The sequence below is a fragment of the Adiantum capillus-veneris genome, chromosome 22 (assembly GCF_014529385.1).
Source record: "Adiantum capillus-veneris isolate H3 chromosome 22, ASM1452938v2, whole genome shotgun sequence".
Classification (NCBI taxonomy): Eukaryota; Viridiplantae; Streptophyta; class Polypodiopsida; order Polypodiales; family Pteridaceae; genus Adiantum; species Adiantum capillus-veneris.
This window is the reverse complement of record NC_140952.1, coordinates 121,288,221-121,313,546: the sequence shown is the minus strand read 5'-3', so window position 1 is coordinate 121,313,546 and position 25,326 is coordinate 121,288,221. Positions and strand designations below refer to the sequence as shown.

The following is a 25,326-nucleotide window of genomic DNA, read 5'->3' as shown; positions in this document are numbered from 1 at the left end:
ACAAATGTTTGATGATACTAGGTTCTATGTACGCTCAATTGCTATGTACACTAGAGGTAATATAATCAACATAGACTGCAAGATTAAGGTTCTCCATAATTGTAGGTAATATGAATGCATTCCAAAGAGCCAGAGAGAGAGAGAAAGAGAGAGGGAACCCAACCCAATAACCCAATTTTCCCCTCATTTCCTTTTTGTTTTTTGACTTCCTTCACCTTCGAGCACTAGAAAACACAATCGTGTTATCCTTGAATGCCTTCAACCTCAAAACCAAGGAAAAAGCATTAAAAAAAACCTCTATTTTTCTTCCCTTCTTCTTCAAGCCCCTCTTCTTCAAACTCCTTTGCCACCACTTCCTACTCTCCTTCTTCTCCTTCCCTAACAAAAGAGATCAAGAGTGAGAGAGAAATGGAGCATTTTCAATCCCCTTCAGAGCTTCTTTGTCCTCCACAGGGGAGATAGAGAGTGTGAGAGGGACCCTCTTTGCTTCAAGCTTCTCCTCTTCCTTCTTTTCACCACACAAAAGATAAATATCTAGAGATTTTCCTTTTTCATGCCCATGCAAAATCTCCCAAAATAGTATTTGTTACCTTGAGGTTCAAAAACCATCCCCAAAGGTGCATCATCACTATCCATCGAACTATTGGAACCACCAGACCATCAATACCGTCGATCACCAACACGATAGCACAATCGCTAACACCTGCGGAGGCCGCCATGGCTCGGTGGTTGAGGAGCTCGCCCACAAGGGGAGCACTCCCCCTTTGAGTTGCTTTAAAAGCCTCACGTTTTAGCTTAAATACCCCTATAGACACACTTTAGTAATCCCATGTGGGATATATAACATGCCATGTGGCACATGATCATGGAATTATATTTTACTTTAGTTTTTTGTATTCTATACTAGAAGACATTTGATCATCTGACGATGATGTAATTTTATGATCTCATAGGTGTTTTAGGCGGTATATCTCTCTCTCTCACGCATGCAACGAGAGACACATAAATGTACACACAAGTTGTCAACACAACCTTTGTGAGTTCTCACAAGCCTGTATTTGAGGGTGTGAATCAGACCCAAAAGAGTGTTGGGAGGAAGGGCGCCACCTTAAGGTATTATGATTGAATGCTGTATTTATCACGATATAAGGTATATACGTACATTGCAGCACATGTGTACGTATATATGTATACACAGCGGAGGCCTCCGACTTCGAGGACCCAAAGAGGGTTTGTATACGAGTTGTGCGTAACACAAGAAACTTCATCAACTTGTCAGAGCAACATAATTTTTTGCATGCCCTCCTGGATCGCTCTTTCAAACTGCGCCCTCCAGTTCCTGCTCTTTGGTAACATTTCGAAACCCTAGCTTGCTTTTGATTGTTTTCTGTCTTAGTTTTTGGTATGTTTGTTTTCTGTTTTCTCCACTGCTTTGCTTTGTCAATGGCATTAAATCTTGTTCTTTGGCCAATCAAATCCTGGTATTCATGCTCTCTCTGAGGGTTTCCATGTCCATCAAATCAGAAATCACGTGTAATTTTTGGCATCTGGCAATGCATGCCTGGTATGATGATACCGAGATTCTAATCTTTTCTTGTAGGAATTGGATGCAGGCGGTTTCATGAGAATGCGACTCAGGGAGAGAAAACAAGTGAACTACGATGTTGATGATAGTGATGAAGAAGAGGAGCATGTGCCAGCGGCAAAGAAGAGCTTCACAGCTGCGGCAGTGAAGCCTCAAGACACTGATACCTCAGAAGATGATGATTTATCTATACATGAAGAGGAGGAGTGGCTCAGTGATGATGGTGAAAAGGGTTCAGATGGGCTTTGTGGCCATGGTGGAAGAGGTGGACCTATGTTGCGTAAGGAAAGAGGCACTGGTTGTGATGAAGATGGAAGTGATTATGGTGATGAAGATGACATTGAAAGTGATGATGAACCACCTCATCATCCTTCTCAAAACAGATGTATGGTTGTGAAACATGTGGCACCCTCATTCACGGGGCCCAAAACTCGTATAAACCGCACAAAATTGAACTACAACGAGGACTCGGTTTCTGAAAGCAGCAGTAGGGATCTTGATCCTTGTGAGCATTCAGATGCTCATGTGTCAGAGTTGTCCTCTCCACTGAGCAGCGATGACACTAAAGGCAAAAGGGAGGAGGTTTTTGATCCTTCTTTGGTTTCTTCAAGGTTTACAATTGAGGATGATATAGAACTGAAAGAGGATGCTGTAAAGAAAGGATCAGCAAGTCCGCGGCCAAAGTACCGTAGGAGATTGATCAAATTGTCTGACCGCTCCAAGGCATCATCAAAGCATGAAGATGCAGAGGAATCTCACCTGATTGTAAGGGATCACGGTGAGAAAGCGAGCTTGGACAGATTTGATGAATACAGGTATACAAGAGGTCCAGAGATTGGAAGAGATACCAAGCGAGGGGAAAGTACAAGCTCAGAATGCATTTCAGATTTGTCAGGTGAAATCCAAAAGTGTCTGAAGGCAGATGCTGAAGAAATTGCATATTTGGCATATGTGTATGTAAGGAAGCGGAGGAGTCCTAAAGGTGAGTCAAAGGAAAGGCCCAGGCCAGATGCCTTGAAGGAGCCTGCACCATCAGAGTGGAAAGTGGATGTATTTGGCCTTTATTCAGACGGAGAAGAAGATAGCCGACCCATCGTGAAGAGAGTTGGTCTGATTGAGAAAATTCTTAGTGTAAAAAACAAGGGTACAGATGCTGCTATGTATTGTGTCAAGCTGAATGGAAAGAGCTATAGGAATGTTGCCTATGTGTGTGAAAGCTTGCTTTCCAAAGGTTATTCAAACTTATTGAGACACTTCTGGAGGCGCATGGATGACCTAGGGAGGTTTGATGGAAATGTGGCTGAAAAAGAGGATAGTCCTGCTTTTAATCCAGACTACATTAAGGTTGATCGTATTATGGCTTCTGAACAGAGAGGTCGCAAAAAGTTTTTCCTTGTTAAATGGCAGGGATTACCATATTCAGAATCAACTTGGGAGGCTGAAGATGCGCTGATTGGTGACAAATTTGCAATGAAACGGTTTTTGCAGATATCTGCAAAAGGAGCACCTAGCAGTAATTCTATGGCATTTCTTGATGGCCGCACATTAAGAGATTATCAAAGAAAAGGCTTGGCTTGGATGGATCATAACTTTCGTAACCATGTCAATTGCATACTAGCTGATGAGATGGGTTTAGGAAAAACCATTCAGGTAAATGTGAGCCTTTGGTCATAGTAGCAAATTCAACCTTGGATGTGAAACAAGACGGTTCTGTCCAGTTTTAGTGTTTTGAGGATGAAATGATCCTCTCAAGTATGCCTGTCCGGTTGTTCTTGGGTTACTGTTTTGATAGTAGCAAGCCTTTGGTGTTGCAATGTTGTGGCTGCTAATTATAGTTTTAAATAAAGAAAGGTTATCCCTTGACAAATGTCTGACATGAAGCGGTTAGACACTGTCACCTTTGAATCTTTGTAGGAAGAAAAGATATGTTTTTTGTTAAGACTTGATTTGCTGAGAGCCTTATGATGTTGATGATAAAACACATGAAGTAGATTGCTTCTTCTCTTGTCATCTGACCCCTGTTATAATCTTTTCAGGACTATGCAACATAGCATAACATTCATCACCTGATTGAAAGACAATCTAGGGAAAAAATCTCTCCTTTTAGATAATTATATACTTTCAATGTGTTATTGGCCAAATTGTAGACACATTATAAGTGGTTTGTTCACCGTGATTTTTCTCACTAGTCTTAGTCTCCTTTGCCGCTTGTTAGAGAGTAGGGTTACGCTTGGTGTAATGCTTAGCCTTTCTAAGGGTATGCTCACTGAAAGATCAGACTTGAAAAGACTTTTAGCATCTCAAAACAACTTGGGGGGGGGGGAGAGAGAGAGAGAGAGAGAGAGAGAGAGAGAGAGAGAGAGAGAGAGAGAGAGAGGCGGAGTTCCACTCCCTCAGAGCATTGGCCCCAAAACCTTGGCGCCTCTTTCGATATTTCTTTTATATTGCTTCCACAAGGTACAAGACTGGGTGCTCTGCTATGCTTCCTGCAACTGGAATGCCAGAGAGACTACCCACAATACATATTTAAAGGCCCTGGCCTTCTAAACAACTTGGGGATCTGTATAGGATGCCACATCAGCAAGGTCCCGCGAACTTCGGGCCTGTTGTCCGTATAATTTTGTGACGTTAGCAGGATTACCGTGATTCGCGAAGATTGTCCACGTTAGCACGTCCCTAAAGTAAAATCTCATGAACCCTAGTTTGTGGAAGATCTTTCTAGATCATTAAGATCTTCACCTGGTGCTATTCAATAGATGGAGAGAATTTATAACTTCAAACTACTGATCTGGAACAAGGTGGTGAAAGATAGAGGGAAATGAAAGATTGGGAACGGGATGCCTGCTGTGCTGACCCTCATAGGCATTTGAGTATTGTTGAAACTCGAAGCACATAAACAGGCAATTGCTACTACACCAGATCAAGGGTCCAAAGTATGCTTTTGAAGACCCTGGCCAAGAAGCAGATTGGGAAAAAGCTGCCATTGGTTTCATCCAAACATTCAAAATCTTCTTCCAAAAAGTCTTATTTCATAAATTTATACAGCAAAATAATGCTAATTCATCCAAAATGCTCTATCACAAATCTGTTCTGGAACAAGTATCCCCTCCTCCCGCTGTATTCCATTCTGTCAATCATCCTTATTCTTGTGCCTTGTTGGGGCACCGTGCAGCGATATGTCCTTGTTCTCCACATTCAAAACACTTTCCTGCTTTGAAATATTCATCTTTCTTGTCTTCTGTCAGTCAAGATCGTGTATCTTTCTGTTCTTCTGTCAATCGAGTTCATGTATCTGTCTGTCGTTTGTTTCCGTTTTGACTTGTCGAAGGTTCATCAAGAGGGTAAATCAAGTTACCCGAATGCATAGCGAATCCCCACTTAGCATGTCCCATCAATTGTTGAATGGACTCTGACTTCTTCTCAAGACAGTAGTCTCAAATTTCTTTGAGAAGTCCAAAACCGATCTTCTTGAAAGAAGAGGTCGGAAGGAAAGTATCCCAAAATCTTTCACAGTAATCATCCAAAGTGTCACCCTTGATCATTCGAAGGTGGTTCCAATCGGTTCTCACATCTCGTTCATACTCTTGAGTGAGCCATAAAGCAATAAATAGTTTCTTGAATTTCAGCCATTCTGGCGGTGCTTCTTTTCATAACAAAAGAGTGGACCACCACCATGTCTGTGCATTGCCCTTCAAAAAGGATGTTGTCCGTCTGATCTTGGAGTGCGTAGTATAGCGGCCTCCAGAAAATGTTGTATCAAACTGTTGGATAAAGGCTAAAGCCTTAAGTGTCACAAATTGCTAACGTGTCAAGCCACTAAAGAACGGAGTTGATTGGAGCCGATTTGCAGATCCCAGCCAAGGGGCCTAAACCCTAAGTGAAGAAGCAAAAGCAACAAATATTCGCAATTCACGTTGGCCTGCTTACATGGCAGATTGTACTGATTTCGTGTTGGCATGCTGACGTGGCAACTTGTACAGATTTCCGCGATTTGCACCACTGACGTGGCAGCTCTATGGATTTCCGTAAATCACGTTGGCAACTTTTGGGCATTTGCTTGCTTTTGGACCAGATGCTTTTGAGTTTGAGGTTTTTCATGTAAACTGCTTTTAATGGCCAAGGGCCTAGAAATATGAGGCTAGGGCTCATTCTGTGATACTTGTAACAGACTTGGACACTCCAAGTCAAGAATCAACCGCGACAGCACCAAATAACCACTTCAAAACAATTCACAGATCACAATAGATTTGCACTGGCCCGGCGGAGTTCCGTGCCTAGAGATATTGGCCCCAAAGACTGGCGCCCCTTTCGGTATTTCTTTTTATATTAATCAATCATCAAAGTACAAGAGAGCGGTTAGGGTTTCACTCTCAGACTCTGCGTCCAGATGCCCTGAGAAGTGAGGCCCTCACCACTAATTTAAAGGTTACAAGGGATGCCCAAAAGCAGAGCCCCAAAAGCTTCAAATCAAAAGCAATTGCTCTCTCTCTCTCACAGAGAGTCAAAACATGAAAGCAAAAGCATTCTCTCTCTCTTTCTCATTTAAGTAGAGAAAAAGCGAAATTTGCGTCGCTCATCATTTTCCAAAAAAAAAAAATAAAAAAAAATCCGCCTCCGCGATTTCCGAAAATTAGGGTTTTTAGCAAAAATTAGGGTTTGTAGGAATTTTAGGGTTTTTGGCAGAAATTAGGGTTTCTGTTGTCCGCCACGTCATCACTTTGTGACATACCTCCCTCTTGAAAACATTGTAATCGACCGCGATTACGCCTGCAAAACCGACAAAAGCCATAAACCGTCTTAGCAGACATTGACTGTTAGTACCTACGTACTAGGAACACACATCTAGCACATGTACAAAATCGATAGTCACATCACACGACATCACAGGACATCACATGACATTCAACATTCATTCGGATCTTAGACCATGATTTATCGGCAATGTAGCTAGCAATCACATCTAGGTCCAATCGGGACCTCATCGATGTCCGATTGACTAACCCCTATTGCAACCATGTCTATTTGAGATCAATCAGACCAAAATGCTGCAGTCATTTCGGCTATCAGTTCCTGCACTCACAAGAAGTCAAGAACAAATCAATATCATAATCAGGAATTCCATTTCATAAAGTCATCCAACAGAATACTGTCAGCTCTCAGTATCCCTGAAGCTCAAAGAGACATCAGTGACTTTAGTATCAAAATCGAGGCATCTTTTGACAAAGGAGTGGAGTGACTCCCCTCTTGTGCATCCCAATGCATCAGATCTCCGGCCAAGCTGAATTCTGGGTTCCGTTTGGAGTAGACTATGCTAAACCAAAACATTGAGGTAAAGTTTCACAATCCGAGGAGTATCTGCTAGGTCCTCCTCCTCCATCCACTTCGCATCAAATGCAGGAAAGTTCTTGAACTTAACCAAGAACCGCCTTCGGACTTTACCTTTCTTCGTATCATTATGTGCCAAAATCTGTTCAGGAACAAGGATCTCCTCGTTTTCTTCCACTTTGGGTTGCTCATCAGGCTCCCCATCATCAGGCACATCACCCTTAACAGGTTTCAAGAGACTCACATGCAATGCATTATGAATCCTCCAAGTATCTGGCAGTTCCAATCGGAAGGAGACATCAATTATCTTGTCAGTAATCTGGAAAGGTACGTAGTATCACATACTAAGCTTTGGAAAAAGCCTCTCCTTTCCCTTTTTCTTTCTTAGGCGTGCCTTCTCAAAAGTAAGAGCACCCAATCATCCTCCTTCAGTTTCCAGTCGCGACGATGGCGATCCGCTGCCTTTTTCTGTCGTTCTTGAGACTCCTGCAAAGTCTCGCGAACCTTGGCAAAAGCCGTATCCAAATCTCGCGAATATTCATCCGCTTCAAATTTCTAATCTTTCGTGCTCAGGAAGGATGGAACCTTCGCAGCAGTTTCAACAATCTCTCATGGCGTCTTCCCCGTCGAAGAGTGTATCGTGTTATTGTAGGCAAATTCCACCAAATGTAAGTTCTTTTCCCATTGAGTCTTCTGATGCGAGATACAAGACTTCAATAAATCTAAAATCACTGAATTGGCAATCTCAGATTGCCCGTCAGTCTGCAAGTGGAACGATGACGAGAACTGCAACCGCGTGCCAATGTTCTCCCAAATTGCCTTCCAAAACAAACTCATAAATCTGGGGTCTCTGTCGGAGACAATCGTCTCAGGCGTGCCATGTAATCGGAAAATCATCGTGATCATTCTGTATTCTCGGGAGATAAAAAAAAATGAAATCCATTTCAATATTTTCCCAGGGACGGGTGGGTATGGGTAAAGGCTGTAACAATCCCTGTGCCTTATGCGTGTCAAACTTGACCTTCTGGCATACCAAGCAACTGCGCACAAACTCTTCCACATCCTTCTTCAGTCTCCGCCAAAAGAAATCTCTCTCTACCCCTTTCATGGTGGTAGCAATGCCGCGGTGACCCGTAAAAGGTGGACAGTGGCAATCAGTCATAACCTTTTCCCTCAACGGTTGTGTAACGCACAACATAGTCTTTTTCATCAAGTAGCCTTCTCGAAGGGAGTATCCAGCTACTGTCTCCCCATCCCGTATCCGTGTGAAAATATCTGCAAAATCTGTATCTGTGGCACATTGATCGACCATATCCTCGAGGCTCCTATGATGTATCGCGGAAATAGCCAGAACCAATGGTTTCCGAGACAAAGCATCTGCCACCACATTGTTCTGTCCCTGCACATGGACAATCTGGAAGTGGAACTATGACAAGATGTTCGTCCACCGCATCTGCTTTTCCGAAAGCTGCTTCTATGACAAGAAGTAGCACCAACTCTGATGGTCTGTAAAGACTGTAAAATCCGCTCCGAGTAGGTAATGCCGCCACTGAGTAAGAGCATGGATAACCACCAAAAGCTCTTTCCCATAGATCTGTGCTGTCATCTCCGGCCTAGAGAACAAACGACTCTCGTAAGCTATGACATGGCCTTCTTGCATCAAGACCGTACCCAGACTACGACCACAAGCATCACAAAATACTTGAAATGACTTCTGCAAGTCCGGCAAAGTCAAATCTGGTCCTGTAGTGAATTTCTCTTTCAATGTCTGAAAGGCAGTCACCTTTGTGGGTCCCCACCAAAAAGGTACTCCTTTCTGTGTCAAGGTATGCAAAGGGGAAGCAACCTCTGCAAACTTTCGTATGAACCGCCTGTAGTACGAACACAATCCCAAGAAGCTTCTAACTTCATGGACATTCCTCAAAACGGGCCAATCACGGATAGTCTCTATCTTGGCCGGGTTCATTTGCACTCCTGCTGTTGACACAATGTGTCCCAAAAAATGTATCTTTGGTAGGAAAAATTCACTTTTCTTAGCATTAATCACTAATGTGTGATCTCGTAATGCCTGAAAGACTTGAAGCAGATGATCTCTGTGTTCTGCCTCATTCTTCAAGAAAACAATGATGTCGTCAAAGAAAGTGCCAACAAATAGCCTGTACTCTCGAAAAATCCTATCCATCATCCGGTTAAATGTCGCAGGAGCATTGGTTAAGCCAAAAGGCATCACCAAAAACTCAAATAACCCAAAAGTCATCCGGAAAGCTGTCTTGTAGACATCTCCTTGCGCTATCCTGATCTGATGATATCCACTCTTCAAGTCAATCCTGATAAAGCACGAGGATCCCTGTAACATGTCGAGTATATCATCGATCCTAGGAATCGGAAATTTGTTCTTGATGGTGATTTCGTTGAGAGTGCTATAATCGATGCACATTCTCCAAGATCCGTCTTTCTTCAAAACCAACAACACTGGAGAGCAATACGGTGAAGTACTAGGCTGGACAAGACCCTTTTCCAAGAGGTCTTTCACTGGGTTCATAATCTTTTCATTCTGTACTCGGCTCACACGATAAGGTGGCCAATTCGGTGGCGTGCTTCCAGATATCAGATCAATGGTATGATCTTCAGGCCCTCTCAAAAGCAATCGGCATAAGCGTGGAGAAAAAAATCTTGGCGTTCTTTTCTTCAGGTCAAAACATATTCAACTTTTATCCATCGTTCAGTTCTCCCAAAAGAATGAGTAAGAAAACTGAAGTTCATCAAGTACAATCTCTAAGCCCTTCATTTATCAAAGTCGCTTTCTCGGCCCGGTAGTCAACCACGGCGTAGTTCTTGTGGTACCAAGGGATCCCGAGTAGAACGTTACTCGCGTGCCCTGAACACCCCTGTCATTGCAAACAAAGTTTGCCAATGCTCGGTGTAATGGCAACATCCCATCCGGGTGCCAGTCGAACTACCTCCGCCCGTGGCGTCAGTCTGTCGGGCGTAGTTCCAAATCGAGCCGCAAATTCCAAGTGAAAAGAAGTTGGCCTTGGCTCCTTCAAAAGAGCTTCCTGATCCTTCACTTTGTCCCGAAAGCGGCAAAGTTTGTACTTTCATTCATTAGATTCGGTGCAGGTCCCACGCCATGTGGTACCAGTTCTGCTTTTCTATCTGCCTTTTCTGCCACATTCCTCAGCTGCTCTCGAACTCTCAGACCTGTCGTCGTTTTTATCATTCTGTTCTTTCTGTGCCGTATCAGGGCACTTCGCGGAAATATGTCCATGTTCCCCGCATCCAAAGCACTTCCCCTCTCTGATGAAGCGAGCTCTCTCCTCAGGAGTAAGCTTGGGTTGTGCATCCTTTTTCTCTGGGTTGCTCTTTTTCTTTCTACGTTCATTCCCAAAAGTCTGTTCGGCTCGTTGTGTCATGGCCTTATCTGTGGGGTAGGTCAAACTGCCAGAGTGAATGGCAAAGCCCCGCTTCGCATGACTCATCAACTCCTGAATAGAAGCTGACTTCTATTCCAAGCAGTGATCTCGAATCTCTGTAGGTAGACCCAAGGTAAACTGCTCAATCTGTTCTCTGAACGAGATCTTCTTGAATGAAGAGGCGGGTAGAAAAAAGCTCTGATACCACTGTAACAGACTTGGACACTCCAAGTCAAGAATCAACCGTGACAGCACCAAATAACCACTTCAAAACAATTCACAGATCACAATAGATTTGCACTGGCCCGGCGGAGTTCTGTGCCTAGAGATATTGGCCCCAAAGACTGGCGCCCCTCTCGGTATTTCTTTTTATATTAATCAATCATCAAAGTACAAGAGAGCGGTTAGGGTTTCACTCTCAGACTCTACGTCCAGATGCCCTGAGAAGTGAGGCCCTCACCACTAATTTAAAGGTTACAAGGGATGCCCAAAAGCAGAGCCCCAAAAGCTTCAAATCAAAAGCAATTGCTCTCTCTCTCTCACAGAGAGTCAAAACATGAAAGCAAAAGCATTCTCTCTCTCTTTCTCATTTAAGTAGAGAAAAAGCGAAATTTGCGTCGCTCATCATTTTCCATTTTTTTTTTTTTTAATAATAATAATCTGCCTTGCGATTTCCGGAAATTAGGGTTTTTGGCAAAAATTAGGGTTTGCAGGAATTTTAGGGTTTCTGGCAGAAATTAGGGTTTCTGCTGTCCGCCACGTCATCACTTTGTGACAATACTCCTATGGGAGAAGGTGCAGAGCATGGAGTACCGGCTTGTACTATGTTGATGCAATATAAAGAAATACCAAAAGGGGCGCCAAGATTTGAGGCCAATACTCTTTGGGGTGGAATTCCGCCACTCCGTGTCGCGTGTGCTCTCTCTCTCTTTCAATTCAGTTGTTATTGAAGTGCTAAAAGTCTGGTCCGTTCTTTTCTATCGGCACATGCTGCCCGTCTTGTGACATTAGAAATCAGAGCATGAGGCGTGTGCTTTTCTGAAAGCATACCGGTCCTACAAAAGAGGAGACAGAGCAAACGAGAGACCACTGAAATTTGATTTGAAGTATCTTTGGTTCCCGACCCGGGACTTATTAGACACTCCGACCCTTACTTCATCGCGCATCGGGCACGCTCCCGTCTGCATCGCTCTGTCTTACAGGGCATAAAGCCATAAAGAACCCAAGACATGGCGTTCATGGATTCAACAAAATATTTGCAGTTTCTTCTCTACGAGCTTCACGACATTTTTTCGCGGCATCCTCAGCAGAACCTTCCGATGCTGCAAAGTTTTCAACAATTTTTGAATTACATGTTAACCACCTGTGATGCCTCAGGTGGTACCACCTCCTCCGGCACCAGAAAGTACGAGGGTTTCCAACTGGCAACCTTCCCAGCCGTCTGTGCCGATCGGGGGAGTCTTCAGGAATATGGTGCAGCCATCTGACCCTGATCTAGTGCAACCGCCTTTGCCACCGCTAAGCTACAATGGTTGGAGCCCATATGGATACCCTTATTATCCGTACCCGGGATACGCGCCTAACCAACCCAAAGATTTCAAGGATGGCAGCAGAAAGTCGCATTTTTCACTTTTTCGGGGGTGAAAGATCGGAAGAAAGCATTGCAGTTCCTACAACAATTCGACAACATCTATGCTTTGGGGAACTATATAGAAGATTTCTCGAGTAGCGGGATTTCTTAAAGATAATGCTATGCAATGGTTGAGCTCAATCGCGACCCAACCGCATGCTCCAAGGACCTGATAAGATTCCAAGACAATTTTTGCTCGTAGTTACATGACTTCTATGTTCGAAGTCCAGATTAGGTCAGAATGGGGCAGCTTGAAAATGCTTGCCACAGAGACCATGGAGGACTATAACCAAAGGTTTCACGACGTCTACCTTCCGATGTCCTTCTTTAAGTTCATTCCCTTGGAGGACCAGTGCGAGCGCTACACCATTGGATTACCATCACCATTGCAGGAATATTGTTTGTCCAAGCAAGTTTCAACCATGCAAGAGCTTTTGGACCATGCCGCGGTCGGCTACAAAATGATGAAAGGAAATTGGAGTTTACCACGGAAGCAACTTTGGCCACTAGCTAGAACTCCCGGGCACAATGAAAAATTCTCGGGAATCTCGTGAAAACCAACCTCAACGGCCTCGTCCGACACACCGTCAACGAGACGCCTTGTTACAAGAAGGCCGATGCTTCGAATGTTTCCAAATAGGGCATACGTTCAATACATGTCCTGAGCGGCCTCGACGTCCTCAGAGCAACCTGCTGCTCCCACGTTTGGAGGACCAGTGCGAGCGCTACACCATTGGATTACCATCACCATTGCAGGAATATTGTTTGTCCAAGCAAGTTTCAACCATGCAAGAGCTTTTGGACCATGCCACGGTCGGCTACAAAATGATGAAAGGAAATTGGAGTTTACCACGGAAGCAACTTTGGCCACTAGCCAGAACTCCCGGGCACAACGAAAAATTCTCGGGAATCTCGTGAAAACCAACCTCAACGGCCTCATCTGACACACCGTCAACGAGACGCCTTGTTACAAGAAGGCCGATGCTTCGAATGTTTCCAAATAGGGCATACGTTCAATACATGTCCTGAGCGAGCCTCGACGTCCTCAGAGCAACCTTCTGCTCCCACGTTAGACAGATCCCCGGGGCCACCTCCGGCTAAGAGGGCTAGACCTGCTATTGGGGTATACACCTCGAGAGTTCTAATGAATTATGCAGAACTCAGCACGCTGAACTTTGTGTTGATGTATGCTCATGTGTGTGTGCGTGTGGTGTGTGTTGTGTTTGGGAGCATATGTTTGTACCTAGTTCTACACCCACTATTGGGCACTGACGACGTTAGTGGGGATGTTGTGGTATTTAGTCAATACTATGCATGATGGAGCTGATGGTTATATTGTCTCGTGGGTGACTACCATGAGTCTATACCTTGCACTTTCCTTCAAGGGTGAATCTGGGTATATCCTGGATTCATCTAGGTATATGCAGAGCTTATGGTAAAATCAACAGCGTGAAAGCCTTGATCTTCTTTGATCCCGGAGCTATGGAGAACTTCATCCATCTAGAATTCTTGAAGCAGATGTATTTTGATTATGATGCAGAGGGTGGAGAAATTGAAGCTGAGCTAGCCAAGGGGCAAACTCAGAAAGTGGTACCGCTCATTGGTGCTCTTCCAGTGACTATCCAAGATTATCATGGAAAAGCCGATTTCCACATTATGAAGTTGGGCAATTGTGATGTTCTCTTGGGCATGCCTTGGCACGCCAAGAATGATGCGCTCTCTAGGTTCGGAACCGAACCATCACCGTGATACAGAAGTGCAAGCCAGGTATCCTCAAAGTTCGGTTGTCCGAACAAAACCCTGAATGAACTCTCTAGTTGTTTTATAGTTAGATACGTTTGAACATTGTTTGTTTGAAAACCTCGGAACGACGCAAGCCGATGTCTTGGGAGCGTTCCGTTGTATGCTAGAAAACCTCCGAACGACGCAAACCGATGTTTGGGGAGCGTTTGGTTGTATGCTTGAACCTCCAAGCGATGCAGACTACGGTCTGGGGAGCGTTTGGTTGTACAGTCGTCTGAGCTCATGGCCCGGACCTTTTTAGGTTATTTGCGAGGGGAGTGACGAGGTAGTCGTTGAGTAGCTTCATACCGCAGACCATTTGTCTCGGAGGAGTGCTCAACGACATTGTTTGTTGAGTCTTGTACCATGCATATGTGAGCATTTGTGTTGCATTGTGATGTGCCAACTACTGAATATTCGTAACTGGATGAGATTGCCTGGGTATATAGTTTTAGTGCATCAAGACACCCGTGCAAGATCAGTGCGTTTGGGTGTGATGGCTAATTTTACTACACCGGAGAGGAGATGTCACAAATTGTTAACGTGTCAAGCCACTGAAGAACGGAGCCAATTTGCAGATCCCGGTTGAGGGGCCTAAATCCTAAGCGAAGAAGCAGATTTTCGCAATTCACGCTAGCCTGTTGACTTGGCAGATTGTACGGGTTTCGCGTTGGCATGCTGATGTGGCAGCCTGTACAGATTTTCGCGATTTGCGTTGCTGACATGGCAGTAGTACGGATTTCCGTAAATCATGTTGGTAGCTTTTGGGCATTTGTTTTTGGACCAAATCCTTTTGAGTTTGAAGGCTTTTCATGTAAGCTGTTTATAATGGCCAAGGGCCTATAAATATGAGCCTAGGGCTCATTCTCTAACACTCTTATGGGAGAAGGTGCAGAGCGTGGAGTATCGGCTTGTACTGTGTTGATGCAATATAAAGAAATATCGAAAGGGGCGCCAAGGTTTGGGGCCAATACTCTCTAGGGTGGAATTCTGCCACTCTGTGTCGCATGTGCTCTCTCTCTTTAAATTCAGTTGTTATTGAAGTGCTAAAAGTCTGTTCAGTCTGTTCTTTTCTATTGGCACATGGTGCCCGTCTTGTGACATTAGGAGCATCTCGAAACCCTGAAAAGGTTTCAAACTTTACTGCTTGTCCACCCTCTTTGAATTCCTTGGCTTTCTTGCCCTTGTCGTCGAGAAAATCATACTGATTGGCTTTGTAAAAGTGCTTCCTTTTTTAATAAAACATATAATCTGCTTGTCGTTTCTTGCCCTTTTTGTCCTCATCACTCGAGTAAGAAAAGGATGAGCTATCCGAGCTGTCAAAAGAAGATGAGGACGAACTGGACAATGCTTCGAAGTGCACACGCTTCTTCCGTTTTCTTGATTTCTCAAAAGAGGATTTTTGGCCCACGTAACCAGGGAAGTCAATTCCCTTGAATTCCCTTGTTACGTTTCTTCAATTGCTTCTCCTTTGACGTAAATAGTTGGTTGACTCGTTTTTTGACAATGTCCTCGAGTTCATCTTCAGTAAACATCCTTGGGACAGGATGTTTCTTGATTGCCAGTTTTATTGGTGACTCAATGGCTTTTAGCCAATGAGTATGCACTTCATCCATCGGGTGCCGGATCAAAAATTTGATATACTGTGGATCCTTGGCAAACTGAAGCATCTGCTTTGCGCACTCGTCAACCTGCTGTTGACGTTGCATCTCCATGAGTCGATACTGCGAAGGCTGAGGTGGCCCGTACTCGTTCTCTGCTAATCCGCTTAAATTTTCCGTACTGCCTCCCGTTTCCGAGGTGACAGGGGAAGTTGTCTCATTCTTGCTTGAATCCATGTTTGTCGCGAGAAGAAGGATAAGATTTCCCGGTAGAAGAGAAATCGGTCGTGCTCTGATACCACTGTAACAGACTTGGGGACACCCGAAGTTTAGAATCTCTCGCGACACGAGAGAGATTCATTGAAAATACTTCACAACTTCAAATCACAGTTCAATTCCAGACGACACGGCCCAGCATAGTTCCGTGCCCACGGGTATTGGTCCCAAAACCTGGCGCCCCTTTCGGTATTTCTTTATTATATTAAATCTTGAACAAAGTACAACTTCCTTAGGGATCCTCTACTCTCGAACTCTGCGTTCAGATGCTTTGAGAAGTGAGGCCCCTAAGGGTCTATTTATTCTTACAAGGGATGCAAAAAGCAAAGCCCCAAAAGAAGTTAACTCAAAAGCTATTGGTTCCTAAAGCAATGAATCCCAAAAGCAATTTGTTCCAAAAGCAACTGATCCCAAAAACCTGCCAAAAGCAGTCAACGCAAATTACAAAAATTATATACAGTCTGTTAGCGCAAAATCCGGGACTGTCCGTACAGTCTGACGCATCAACATGCTAGCGCAAAATCTGAAAATCCGTACGTGCCACGTCAGCATTCGTATTGCCTGCCATGTCACCCGTACTACCCTGGCGGTCATGCCACATCATTACTCTGTGACAAGTATCATGATCATTGTAACTTATTTACCAATCACATCCAGACCGTGCTGATCTTTTCACGGATGTCTTGATCTACTAAATCTTGTCACTATCATGAACAGCAGCCAATGTATTTCGTGAAAATCCGTACTACCACGTCAGTAGCTTGCCAGCACGAATTATGGGCGTCCGTACAGTGCCACAACAACATGCCAACGTGAATCACAGAGTGTTCGTACAGTGCTGCCATGTCATCAGCTTCATACACAAATAATTGGTGTGTGTGGGTCTTGCTTTACTTTATGGTCTTTTAGGTTCCTTGGGCCCCATCGGACGAGGTCCCATAAGTTGGTGAGAACAACTTTAAAAAATTGCCCCACTAGGCGAGGTTCTATAAGTTGGTAAAACTTCTTTTGTTGCTTCTTCTTAGGGTTTAGGCCCCTTGGCCGAGATTTGCAAGTTGGCTCTGTTCTTCAGTGGCTTGACAAGTCAGCAGTTTCTGACATGGTGACATGGCATGGCCCCTAGGGGTTAGGACCACTAAAGCCCAACCTTGGACAACGGACTGAGACTCCAAACTTTATAAGACACTGTTTTTGCGTGCATGGCTGGGCGGGAGTGTGCGTCTTTAAGGCCTTCTCCTGTTAGGGGACTGGCAATCATATTTAGGGGAATGCACAGGCCTTGGTTTATAGGGCTTGGAAAGATCCTTCACAGAATATCCTGATGGTTTGTGATTCAGATCTCACGAGTGGTTGATGGGCCTTTCCTCTCATATTATGGTCTTTAAATGCAATACCATCCTTTTCTCATGTTAGTTTTTAGGAGAGGGGCAATGTGCAGGGAAGGATGCAACAACAAAGCTGCATTCTTTTACTTTGTTGAAGTTCTATTTTGTTGTCTTATCTGTGTTTAAATTTGTTTGCAGTCAGTGGCCATGCTTCAAAACCTTCGAGTGAAATGGAAGATGAAGGGACCTTTTCTTGTGGTGGCACCAGTCTCAACACTTGGCCATTGGCAAAGAGAGATTGAATCCCTGACAGACATGAATTGTCTGGTATACAGCGGAAGTATGGATGACCGAAATGTCATGAGGGAGTATGATTTTTATACTACCAGAAAAAGCGATGACCTAAAGTTTAATGTATGTAGCTCTCATAAAATGTGAAACTTATAGGTCATGTATGTATGGCTTAGTGTTGCTACTAATAGTTCTTTCAAACTCCAGGTACTCCTAACAGGTTATGAAGTTTTAATGAAAGATCATCATTTTTTGTCCAAACAGGATTGGCAGTATATTATTGTTGATGAAGCTCACAGGTCTGTATGTAACTTTTAACTATATGATGGTGCAATCTCTCTTTTGTTGCAGTGAAATTTGTACAAAGCTGATTTCAACATGAATATGTGGCTTGCACAGACTGAAAACAAAGCAGTCAAAGACATCACGTACTTTAAAGGAAATGTCTGTCAGGAAGGGTGGCTTGCTACTTCTGACAGGCACTCCTGTGCAAAACAACACAAAGGAAATCTTGTAATCTCTCTCATTTCATTTCTCTCTCTCTCTCTCTCTCTCTCTCTCTCTCTCTCTCTCTCAATTCCATTACATCACATTTCTGCTTACATTCTGTTACTTAAGGTCAATTGCAGTTCAAAGACATGAACAATTGCCATTTGGCAGTTGTAAGTCATGGGTTATTTGCACAAATTACAGCAATCAAGCTATCTAAAAGATTGATGTGGTGCAATACCCCTTCAGGAACTACAGTTTCAGACTGATTATTTTCTTTTGGTTTGAGTCTATGCAGTAGCCTCTTAAACATGTTGGATCCGGAGAAGTTCAAGTCGGAAGAAGAGTTTTTGTCAAAGTACGGAGATATTAGAAACGCAGAGCAGGTGTGTTAAGATATTTTCCACACGTGAATCGATGAGTTGATGGCAATGTCACTCCCTATCTACCATCAAGTTTTAAAAGCTGTTGTTGTTTCTGCCTGAAGGTGAGAGACTTACAAGAAAACATCTTGAAACCGCGGCTTCTTCGGCGCATGAAAGAAGATGTTGAAAAGAGTATTCCTTTGAAAGAAGAAGTAAGCATTCTCAGTACAAGGCAAAGACATTTTCTGCAAATAATCTGGGCTGCCAACTAGCTGTCTGCTTTTTCTGTTGGTCTCTGCAGACGATTATCTGGGTTGAACTTACCAAGGATCAACGTTCCTACTACAAAGCTATCTATGAGAACAGAATTGCAGAACTTTTGAAAGGCTCTCAGAACAGTAACCTTCCCAATCTTCGAAATGTGGTATGCTTGCAGCTGTGTATTTTCATGTGATACCTTATCTTGCTGTCATACCTTCTCAATTAGGTTTGAATGTAGGCAATGGAGCTCCGAAAGCTGTGCAATCATCCCTTTCTCTGTGATGGGCTAGAGGAACATTTGACTTCAAAAACTGTACAGAAAGTCCATGAGGTCTGTCTTTGTTCAGAAACTTTATGTAAAGATCTTCAAAATTTGTATTGTTGCATTATGTTATGCTGATGTTTTAGTACAGGAACGTGCGCTTCATTGTCAGTTGTTTGCTTTTGCATGCTCGACAAATGACCTGTTGGTCATTGAAGGGTTTTATCAAAGCTTAAGGTGCAGCTACTCAATTTCTCTGTTTGTATTGTTTGTATTTGTAGAGTCCAGACGATAGCCCACTCTGCCAAAATTCAGGAAAAATGTTGCTTTTGGACAAGCTGCTTCCCAAGCTAAAAGACGCCGGGCGGCGTGTTTTGATTTTTTCACAAGTAAAATTTGTTTTCACCAGCTTTCCACCAAGTCTAGGTCCTGCATCAGGTTTATTCTTGTTTAACTGAGCAGTCTTTCCTGTTTTAGTTCACCATGATGCTGGATCTCCTGGAGGATTATTTGAATGCAAGAGATTACTCATATGAAAGAATTGATGGCAAGATACGAGGATCTGAACGGCAGGTTCAGTTCAAATTATGCTAGTCTGTTGGTTGTTACACTTCTGCGACTTTAGCTGATCCTAGTGATGCATTCAATATGCAGGCTGCCATTGATAGGTACTCAGCTAGAGAGAGTAAAACGTTTGTTTTTCTGTTGAGCACCCGAGCTGGAGGCTTGGGGATCACGTTGACAGCGGTAAGAGGGCTGAGCTCAAATTAGAAAGCAGTACAGTGTTTTCTGTTCTACTTTGCAAAAACAAATGATTTACATTGTGTCATGATTTGTGACTGGCGGTAGCAAGGATGGTTACTTTTGGGTCTTGCATTTTTCTGGTGTCATTTGACTGTAGCTGAAGAATTATCCAGAGCATGTAATCGACGAACTGTGCTGTAGCTTCCACCTTTTATCTAGAAACTAATGAACTCCAAAATGATTGTCATGCAGGCTGATACATGCGTGATTTATGATTCTGATTGGAATCCACAAAACGACCTGCAGGCAATGGCACGCTGCCATAGGTACCTTGTGATCAAGGTCTTGTGTACCATAAGCTTATATCTTGAATGCTGGCTTCTCATGTTCAGTTTCCTTGCAGGATTGGTCAAACAAAGGATGTCAAAATTTATAGGTTGATAACAAGGAATACATATGAACAGCATCTTTTTGAGTGCTCATCAAGAAAATATGGACTTGATGAGGCCATACTTGGAAATTTTTTAGGCTCAAACATGGATATCGAGCACACCAAAAACATTGAGACTTTGCTAAAGCGGGGTGCTTATGATATGCTGAAGGTGACGTTTCATATCAAAATGCTTGTGCATGTTGTTGATCATTCGATTTTGTGCACATGCAACTTGTATTCCTCTTTGTTCTGCTTGGGAATTTTGTGTATTGTTGCTGTAAAGAAGAGGAGAGTTGTAATCGGTGAGGGCTTCAACTGCAGGAGGATGGAGAGGCTGAAGCTGCTGCATTTCATGCACAGAATATTGATCAAATTTTGGAGCAGCGGACACAGCAGCGCCTTATAGGGGGGTTAGTTTCACATAAAAACCTATATTTGAAGCTAAGACTTTATTTGTGATGTTCAGAAATGTGCATGCATTGGCTGGAAATCTGTGCAAGAGTCCTCATGTTTGTGGTGTCATGATGCTTTTGCCAGTCGTGGTAACAACACTTTCTCGGTGGCAACTTTTGTCTCCAACCCGGAAGCTGAGTCCGAAGAAACTGAAGATGCAGAAAAGGACCCTCTGGCAAACATGGATTCCTCCCAGTTTTGGCAAGAGCTTCTCCCTGAGGCTTATCAAGCATCTCTAGTTGCTGACAAGCCCCAAGCGTTCATATCAACAGGACCTAGAAGGAGAGCGCAAGTGAATTACAAAGAAAGAAAAGAACTTTCAGATGATGAAGGCTCTTCAGATGAGGAGGTCAAGGCAGAAGGCAGGAAACGCCACAAACGCGACGAGGATTTTTCTGTGGAAAATGAGTTAAAGCAGTGGACAGAGAAGGAACTGAAACGTCTTGAGAACCGCTTGATCATGCTTGGCAAGGGGCGCGAAGGTAACAAGCTTCTCTGTTACTAGCAGGCTCAATGGATTTTGCGTGTCTGGAGAGGCAAAGGGTAGCAAGTACATAGTCGTAATTATGTATGAATCTGGTGTTTGAGTTCAGAGAAAATTATGGTTGAAGCTGAACTGGATCATCACGGAGTTTCTGAAGTACAACAGGTTGCAGAGATGTTGATTCAGCTCTTCCATTTTTTTGACGAAAAAGAGCGAAGATCAACTGTGGCCAAAGAATCAGAACCAAAAAGCCAAGAACAGGATATCCCACAAATTAAGGATGATCATGTCAGTAATCAGCCTCAAGACACAAAATCTTCAACTGACCCTTACAGTCAATATTTGCAGGATCCACAGTGGCCCAAAATTCCATCGTTTGCTCAAAAAGTGATCAGTTCGCCCTATTGTTTGCTGCGTATACAAAAAAATGCATCAAGGTGAAGATCTTCCCGTTTCCTCTGAATAATTTTTGTCTCATTTCAGCTAGTGTCAAGATTGGGTTCTACTTTGTTTTTGAGCTGAGGCCAATGGAAATAACCCTCATTTGCCTTGAGTGTCGTATCTATCCCTTGATTGCCCAACAAAAGGCGGATTGTGACCCTCAGTCAAACTCTTTTGCCGCAAAGCCCTTGTTACACACAGCTTGGATTTCCACATAAGTAGCCATCCCTGAGGAATATCCTGCAACTGTCTCCCTCGTTGTACTCTGTAAAAATGACGTCAAAATCATACTGCACGTATATCATCGAAGTCATGATTAAACACTCTGCAAACCGTTTAAACCTCCAATAGTAAGAACACATTCCCAAAAAAGCGTGTACATCGTGTACTTTTCCCAAAGTACATTCCTTAATGGTCGCCAATTGTGAATAGTCTCAACCTTAGTGGGATCCACGCTAGTGCCCTTGGGAAATACCTAAAGGAGTGTATCTCTCGCAGAAAGAACTCACTCTTCTTGCCATTGATCCCTTGAGTGCGGGGAAGCCACTCTCAGATCATGCAGTTATAGATTCTGGACGAGTGCTCCTCCCGGGAGTTACAATCTGTGAAGAATAAAGAAACACCGCAAGGGGTGCCAAGTTTGGGGCCATTACTTGTGGGAGTGGAACTATGCCTCTCCGTGTCTCAAGTGTGATTCTCACTTTCAGTTAGGTGTAATAAGTGCTAAAGTCTGTTCCAGTTGTTTTTTTCAGTTGGTTGTCGGAGTTACGACCGGTTGATAATGTGTTAATTCTTTCTATCTTCTGTGGTCTATATGCCATATCAACTAGCTTAATATAGTGCTTATTTTCACGAACTATTACTTCTTTTAGTGCTAGGCTTCATTATGGCTGAGTCTGCCCTGCTTCTCTAGAGTTATGACAGAAACTCAATACGCAGATCATTGATGTATGCTCGTGTGTGTGTGTGTGTGTGTGTGTGTTTGGGGGGGCTGGGGGGGGGTTTGGTTCGGAGCATATACTAATATACCTAGTTCTCCACCCACTATTCGGCACTGACAACGTTAGTGGGGATGTCGTAGTATCTGGTGAATACTATGCATGATGGAGGGATGGTTATATAGTCTTGTGGGTGACTAGTGTACCTTGCACTTTCCTTTAAAGGTGAATCTGTGCTTATCCTGGATTCATCTAGGTAAATGTTTCTTTCAGCTGGCACGTGGTGCCAAAGTTGTTATGGATAGTTCACCAGTGGATAGCCTTTGTAGGCTCCTCCAGGGCAGTGGAGGAGTGTCATCACTTCTTCTGGATGCAATGGCGCGCACCACTGCGTTCCTTACAGTGTCATAGGGCAGGATCATTCTCCACCTCCCTGGTTCATTCTAAATGACTCCTACAGACCACATTGAGCCAGGAACACTTGTACGTATGTACAGCTCCCGCTCCCTGAGGGAACAGGCTGACTCGAGCATACTCAGGGATCCACAGTACTCATTATTATTGGCTCCACAACAAACCAACCCCCCCCCCCCCCCCCCCCCCCCCCCGGGCCACTGGCGGAAAGAAAAAGGAGACAGAATAAGTTTTGATGTAAAATTGGCGGTTTAAGCCTTAACAACTGCCATCTTAGGGGAATTAGCATATTTGAGAGAGTACAGCAGCCCGTAAGAGAGGGACTTGGAGCTCTTAAGCATAACAATTATCATTGCCAATACCAATGTAGGAATGTTTTCAGGGTGTAGATAGATGGTGTATAGTCAGCGAGTTTGTTAGCTGTTAGCTCTCAGGATGTTTGTATCTCAGCTTTTGTGTAAGGCTCTCTGATTTTGCCCCATGTTCATTTTGAAGGTGCCCAAAGGGTAGCATAACAGCACGTCAATCTCTCTTCCCTTGTGTTTTTATCCACTGGTTCATTTTAAAGGGTCCCCAGGCAGATGATAACAGTACATTATGGCGTCTTTAGACCAATCCCATCCCCCCCTCCCCACCCCCCCACCCTGGCCTCCCGGCCAGCTCGCAGCACTCTCCTGTCACGCACTGGAACAATCCCAGGATACCTCATCAATCGATCCAGTGGGTCTGTAACTACTGTGTTGGTCTCCTAGAAATTTTGCCCTTGCAGGAGAATTTTGTCTCTCTGTGTTTTCCTTGAAGTGTATTCCTTTCCTCTCCGCCCCTTCAAATGCAGGGTTTGTCAACAACTGTACACTTTTTCATTCTTATGATGCCTAAACAAGTTGGTAGACTATAAAGAGGAACATGAAGTAACAACTTGTTGTGCAAAAGATTGGGAAGTTGTTAGTGAAGTGAATGTTGTGAGTGCTAATGAGCTGGTTTTGCAAGAAAATTGTCACCCTGCATTTACTGGTGAGAACTTATGTCCTTATGGTGGTTTGCAGGTACTTGCAAGCACTGCATGAGCGTGATGTACTGTCAAAGGCCTTGTCAGATGTGGACTTCTCTTTGGCTCCTGTCCCAAGGTTGTGAAGCAGCCCTCTTCATGAAAAGACATTCTTCCACCAGTATGCGCAGCTAAGCCTTGTCGATGTCCTGTGCAGGTCCAAAAAGTTGCCTTTCTGGTGGGGTGATGTCGAAGATTTGCATTTGATGAAAGGTGCATTAAAGCATGGGCATAAGGAATTTGTGAAGATAAGGTATAAGAGGACTACAATGAAAGGTCTGAACATAGCTGTTAACTTTCGTGACGTTTTGCCTGCTGCTTTCTGCAGAGAAGATCCAAGTTTCTGCTTCCTAGCCAGGATGAATGCTTTGAAAATCCAAGAGGTAGAGGAGGCAAGCTCGACTTTGTATGTGGTTGATGCACTGGACATTACTAACGATTGGTGTCACAGCAGGGTTCCACTTTTTTGACAGATTCTGCAGAAGCTGAAGAGCATGACAGTTGGCCGCACGATTCTGTCCTCATCATGAGATTGAAGAAAATTATCGAGTATCTTCCAAACGGGCTCAGCGACAGAGAGATCAAGCGAAGAGCTGCAGTGGCTGAGGCTGCCAGAAGGCGGTGGTTGTAAGTGTTTTTAACAGTGATTGTCCCGCCATTAATGGAAAGCTAGTTCTTATTGTGTTTTCTGAGATGTTAATGTTGGTAGGCTGGCAAGGCAAGGGCAGGAAATGGCTATGGCACAAGAGAACTTGCAAAGGGGGTTCATAGTTTATGTGGATGGTGTAAAATATGAACAATCTGAGGGCAAGGCTGCATGTGACATGCCTAGCATGGGGACAGTGTCAACACACGATGACACCCATCAAATGCAGAGACCATTCATTTCCGATGCGCATTCGGAGAATCCGGTCGCATCTGAGGGAGAGTCTATCATGATGAATGATGAAGTGCAGGTATAAGTTTAGCTCTGCCTATGATATGATTTTGGCACTTTCTCTGAAATGGCTAAGGTTTTCCTTTGTGGTTACGTAGATTTCAACTTCAAAGCGAAAGGCAGAGCTTCTTGTTGCTGATTGCAGCAAGAAAAATAGGATCAATGGGGAGATATGACAACATTCATCTGTGAGGAGTTATATGCCCCTTTAAATGTGTGTTCATATCACACAAATTGTTGAGCTCGGGTGCATCTTAAGCTTGAATGTCCCAAGACATTCAATATATATATTTTTTGTCTCGGCCAAACGAGAGCAAGTGCCCGGCTATTGCGGGAGACGTGTGTAAATGGGAGAGAATAGGGTGTAAAGGTGTATTATAATATTCTTTTTTGAGGACGGGATGTAGCTGTTGGCATGAAAGTCAAGCCCTTTGTAAATAAAAACCCCTTCCCTTTCTTCCTGACTCTCTTCGTTGTTGAAGTGATTAGGTGTTATGAAACGTATACGAAGGTAGGGTTACAGACAAAACTATTGCCGGACTGTTGTTAATGGGTCTTTAGACGAAAGCAAGCAACCATGATACCATCACTTTTGAACGAACATCCCTAGCCACCAAGTGTGTGAGTATTTGCTTGTAATGCTGGCTCAACCAAGAAAGCGTCTTTACAGGAGTGTAATATGCCAATTGGTTCTCACAAGTAGCAATTGTTGAACTCAGCCACATACTCCCTCATCCACAATCAATTACTGGATATCAGCTTACAAGCTCCTAATCAAAGTTTAGCACATGCTTGAGAAGCATGTGTACACACTTACATAAACCAAACA

At 43.7% G+C, this 25,326-nt stretch overlaps 1 protein-coding gene across 4 annotated transcripts; it reads left to right on the top strand.

The window, feature by feature from the left end:
* Positions 1–1,106: 1,106 nt before the first annotated feature.
* On the top strand, positions 1,107–24,953 carry LOC147430125 (uncharacterized). 4 transcript variants are annotated; one of them, XM_086494638.1, is made up of 23 exons: positions 1,112–1,349; positions 1,614–3,235; positions 17,136–17,351; positions 17,436–17,527; positions 17,628–17,741; positions 18,016–18,103; positions 18,205–18,294; positions 18,384–18,506; positions 18,582–18,674; positions 18,887–18,994; positions 19,083–19,178; positions 19,260–19,352; positions 19,602–19,675; positions 19,753–19,951; positions 20,104–20,192; positions 20,320–20,717; positions 20,829–21,156; positions 23,559–23,639; positions 23,718–23,813; positions 23,889–23,943; positions 24,015–24,187; positions 24,270–24,516; positions 24,596–24,953. In XM_086494638.1, the coding sequence occupies exons 1-23, from the start codon at positions 1,127–1,129 to the stop codon at positions 24,671–24,673; spliced, it is 4,776 nt and encodes a 1,591-aa protein (XP_086350764.1). In that variant the 5' UTR covers positions 1,112–1,126; the 3' UTR covers positions 24,674–24,953. The 4 variants fall into 4 exon arrangements, 3 of the variants coding, with proteins under 3 accessions (XP_086350765.1, XP_086350764.1, XP_086350766.1); XM_086494640.1 differs by having other exon boundaries at positions 1,601–3,235; XR_015185769.1 differs by lacking the exon at positions 24,596–24,953 and having other exon boundaries at positions 1,107–1,349; positions 24,034–24,187; positions 24,270–24,410.
* Positions 24,954–25,326: the final 373 nt, after the last annotated feature.

What these genes read in the sequence shown, in the direction of transcription:
- LOC147430125 (XM_086494638.1), top strand. Translation starts at nt 1,127, where the DNA reads ATGCTGTATTTATCACGATATAAGGTATATACGTACATTGCAGCACAT. An exon ending in ATATTAGAAACGCAGAGCAG is followed by an intron (nt 18,104 to 18,204) that starts GTGTGTTAAGAT and finishes TTCTGCCTGAAG; the next exon opens with GTGAGAGACTTACAAGAAAA. An exon ending in TCTTTGGCTCCTGTCCCAAG is followed by an intron (nt 23,640 to 23,717) that starts GTTGTGAAGCAG and finishes TGTCCTGTGCAG; the next exon opens with GTCCAAAAAGTTGCCTTTCT.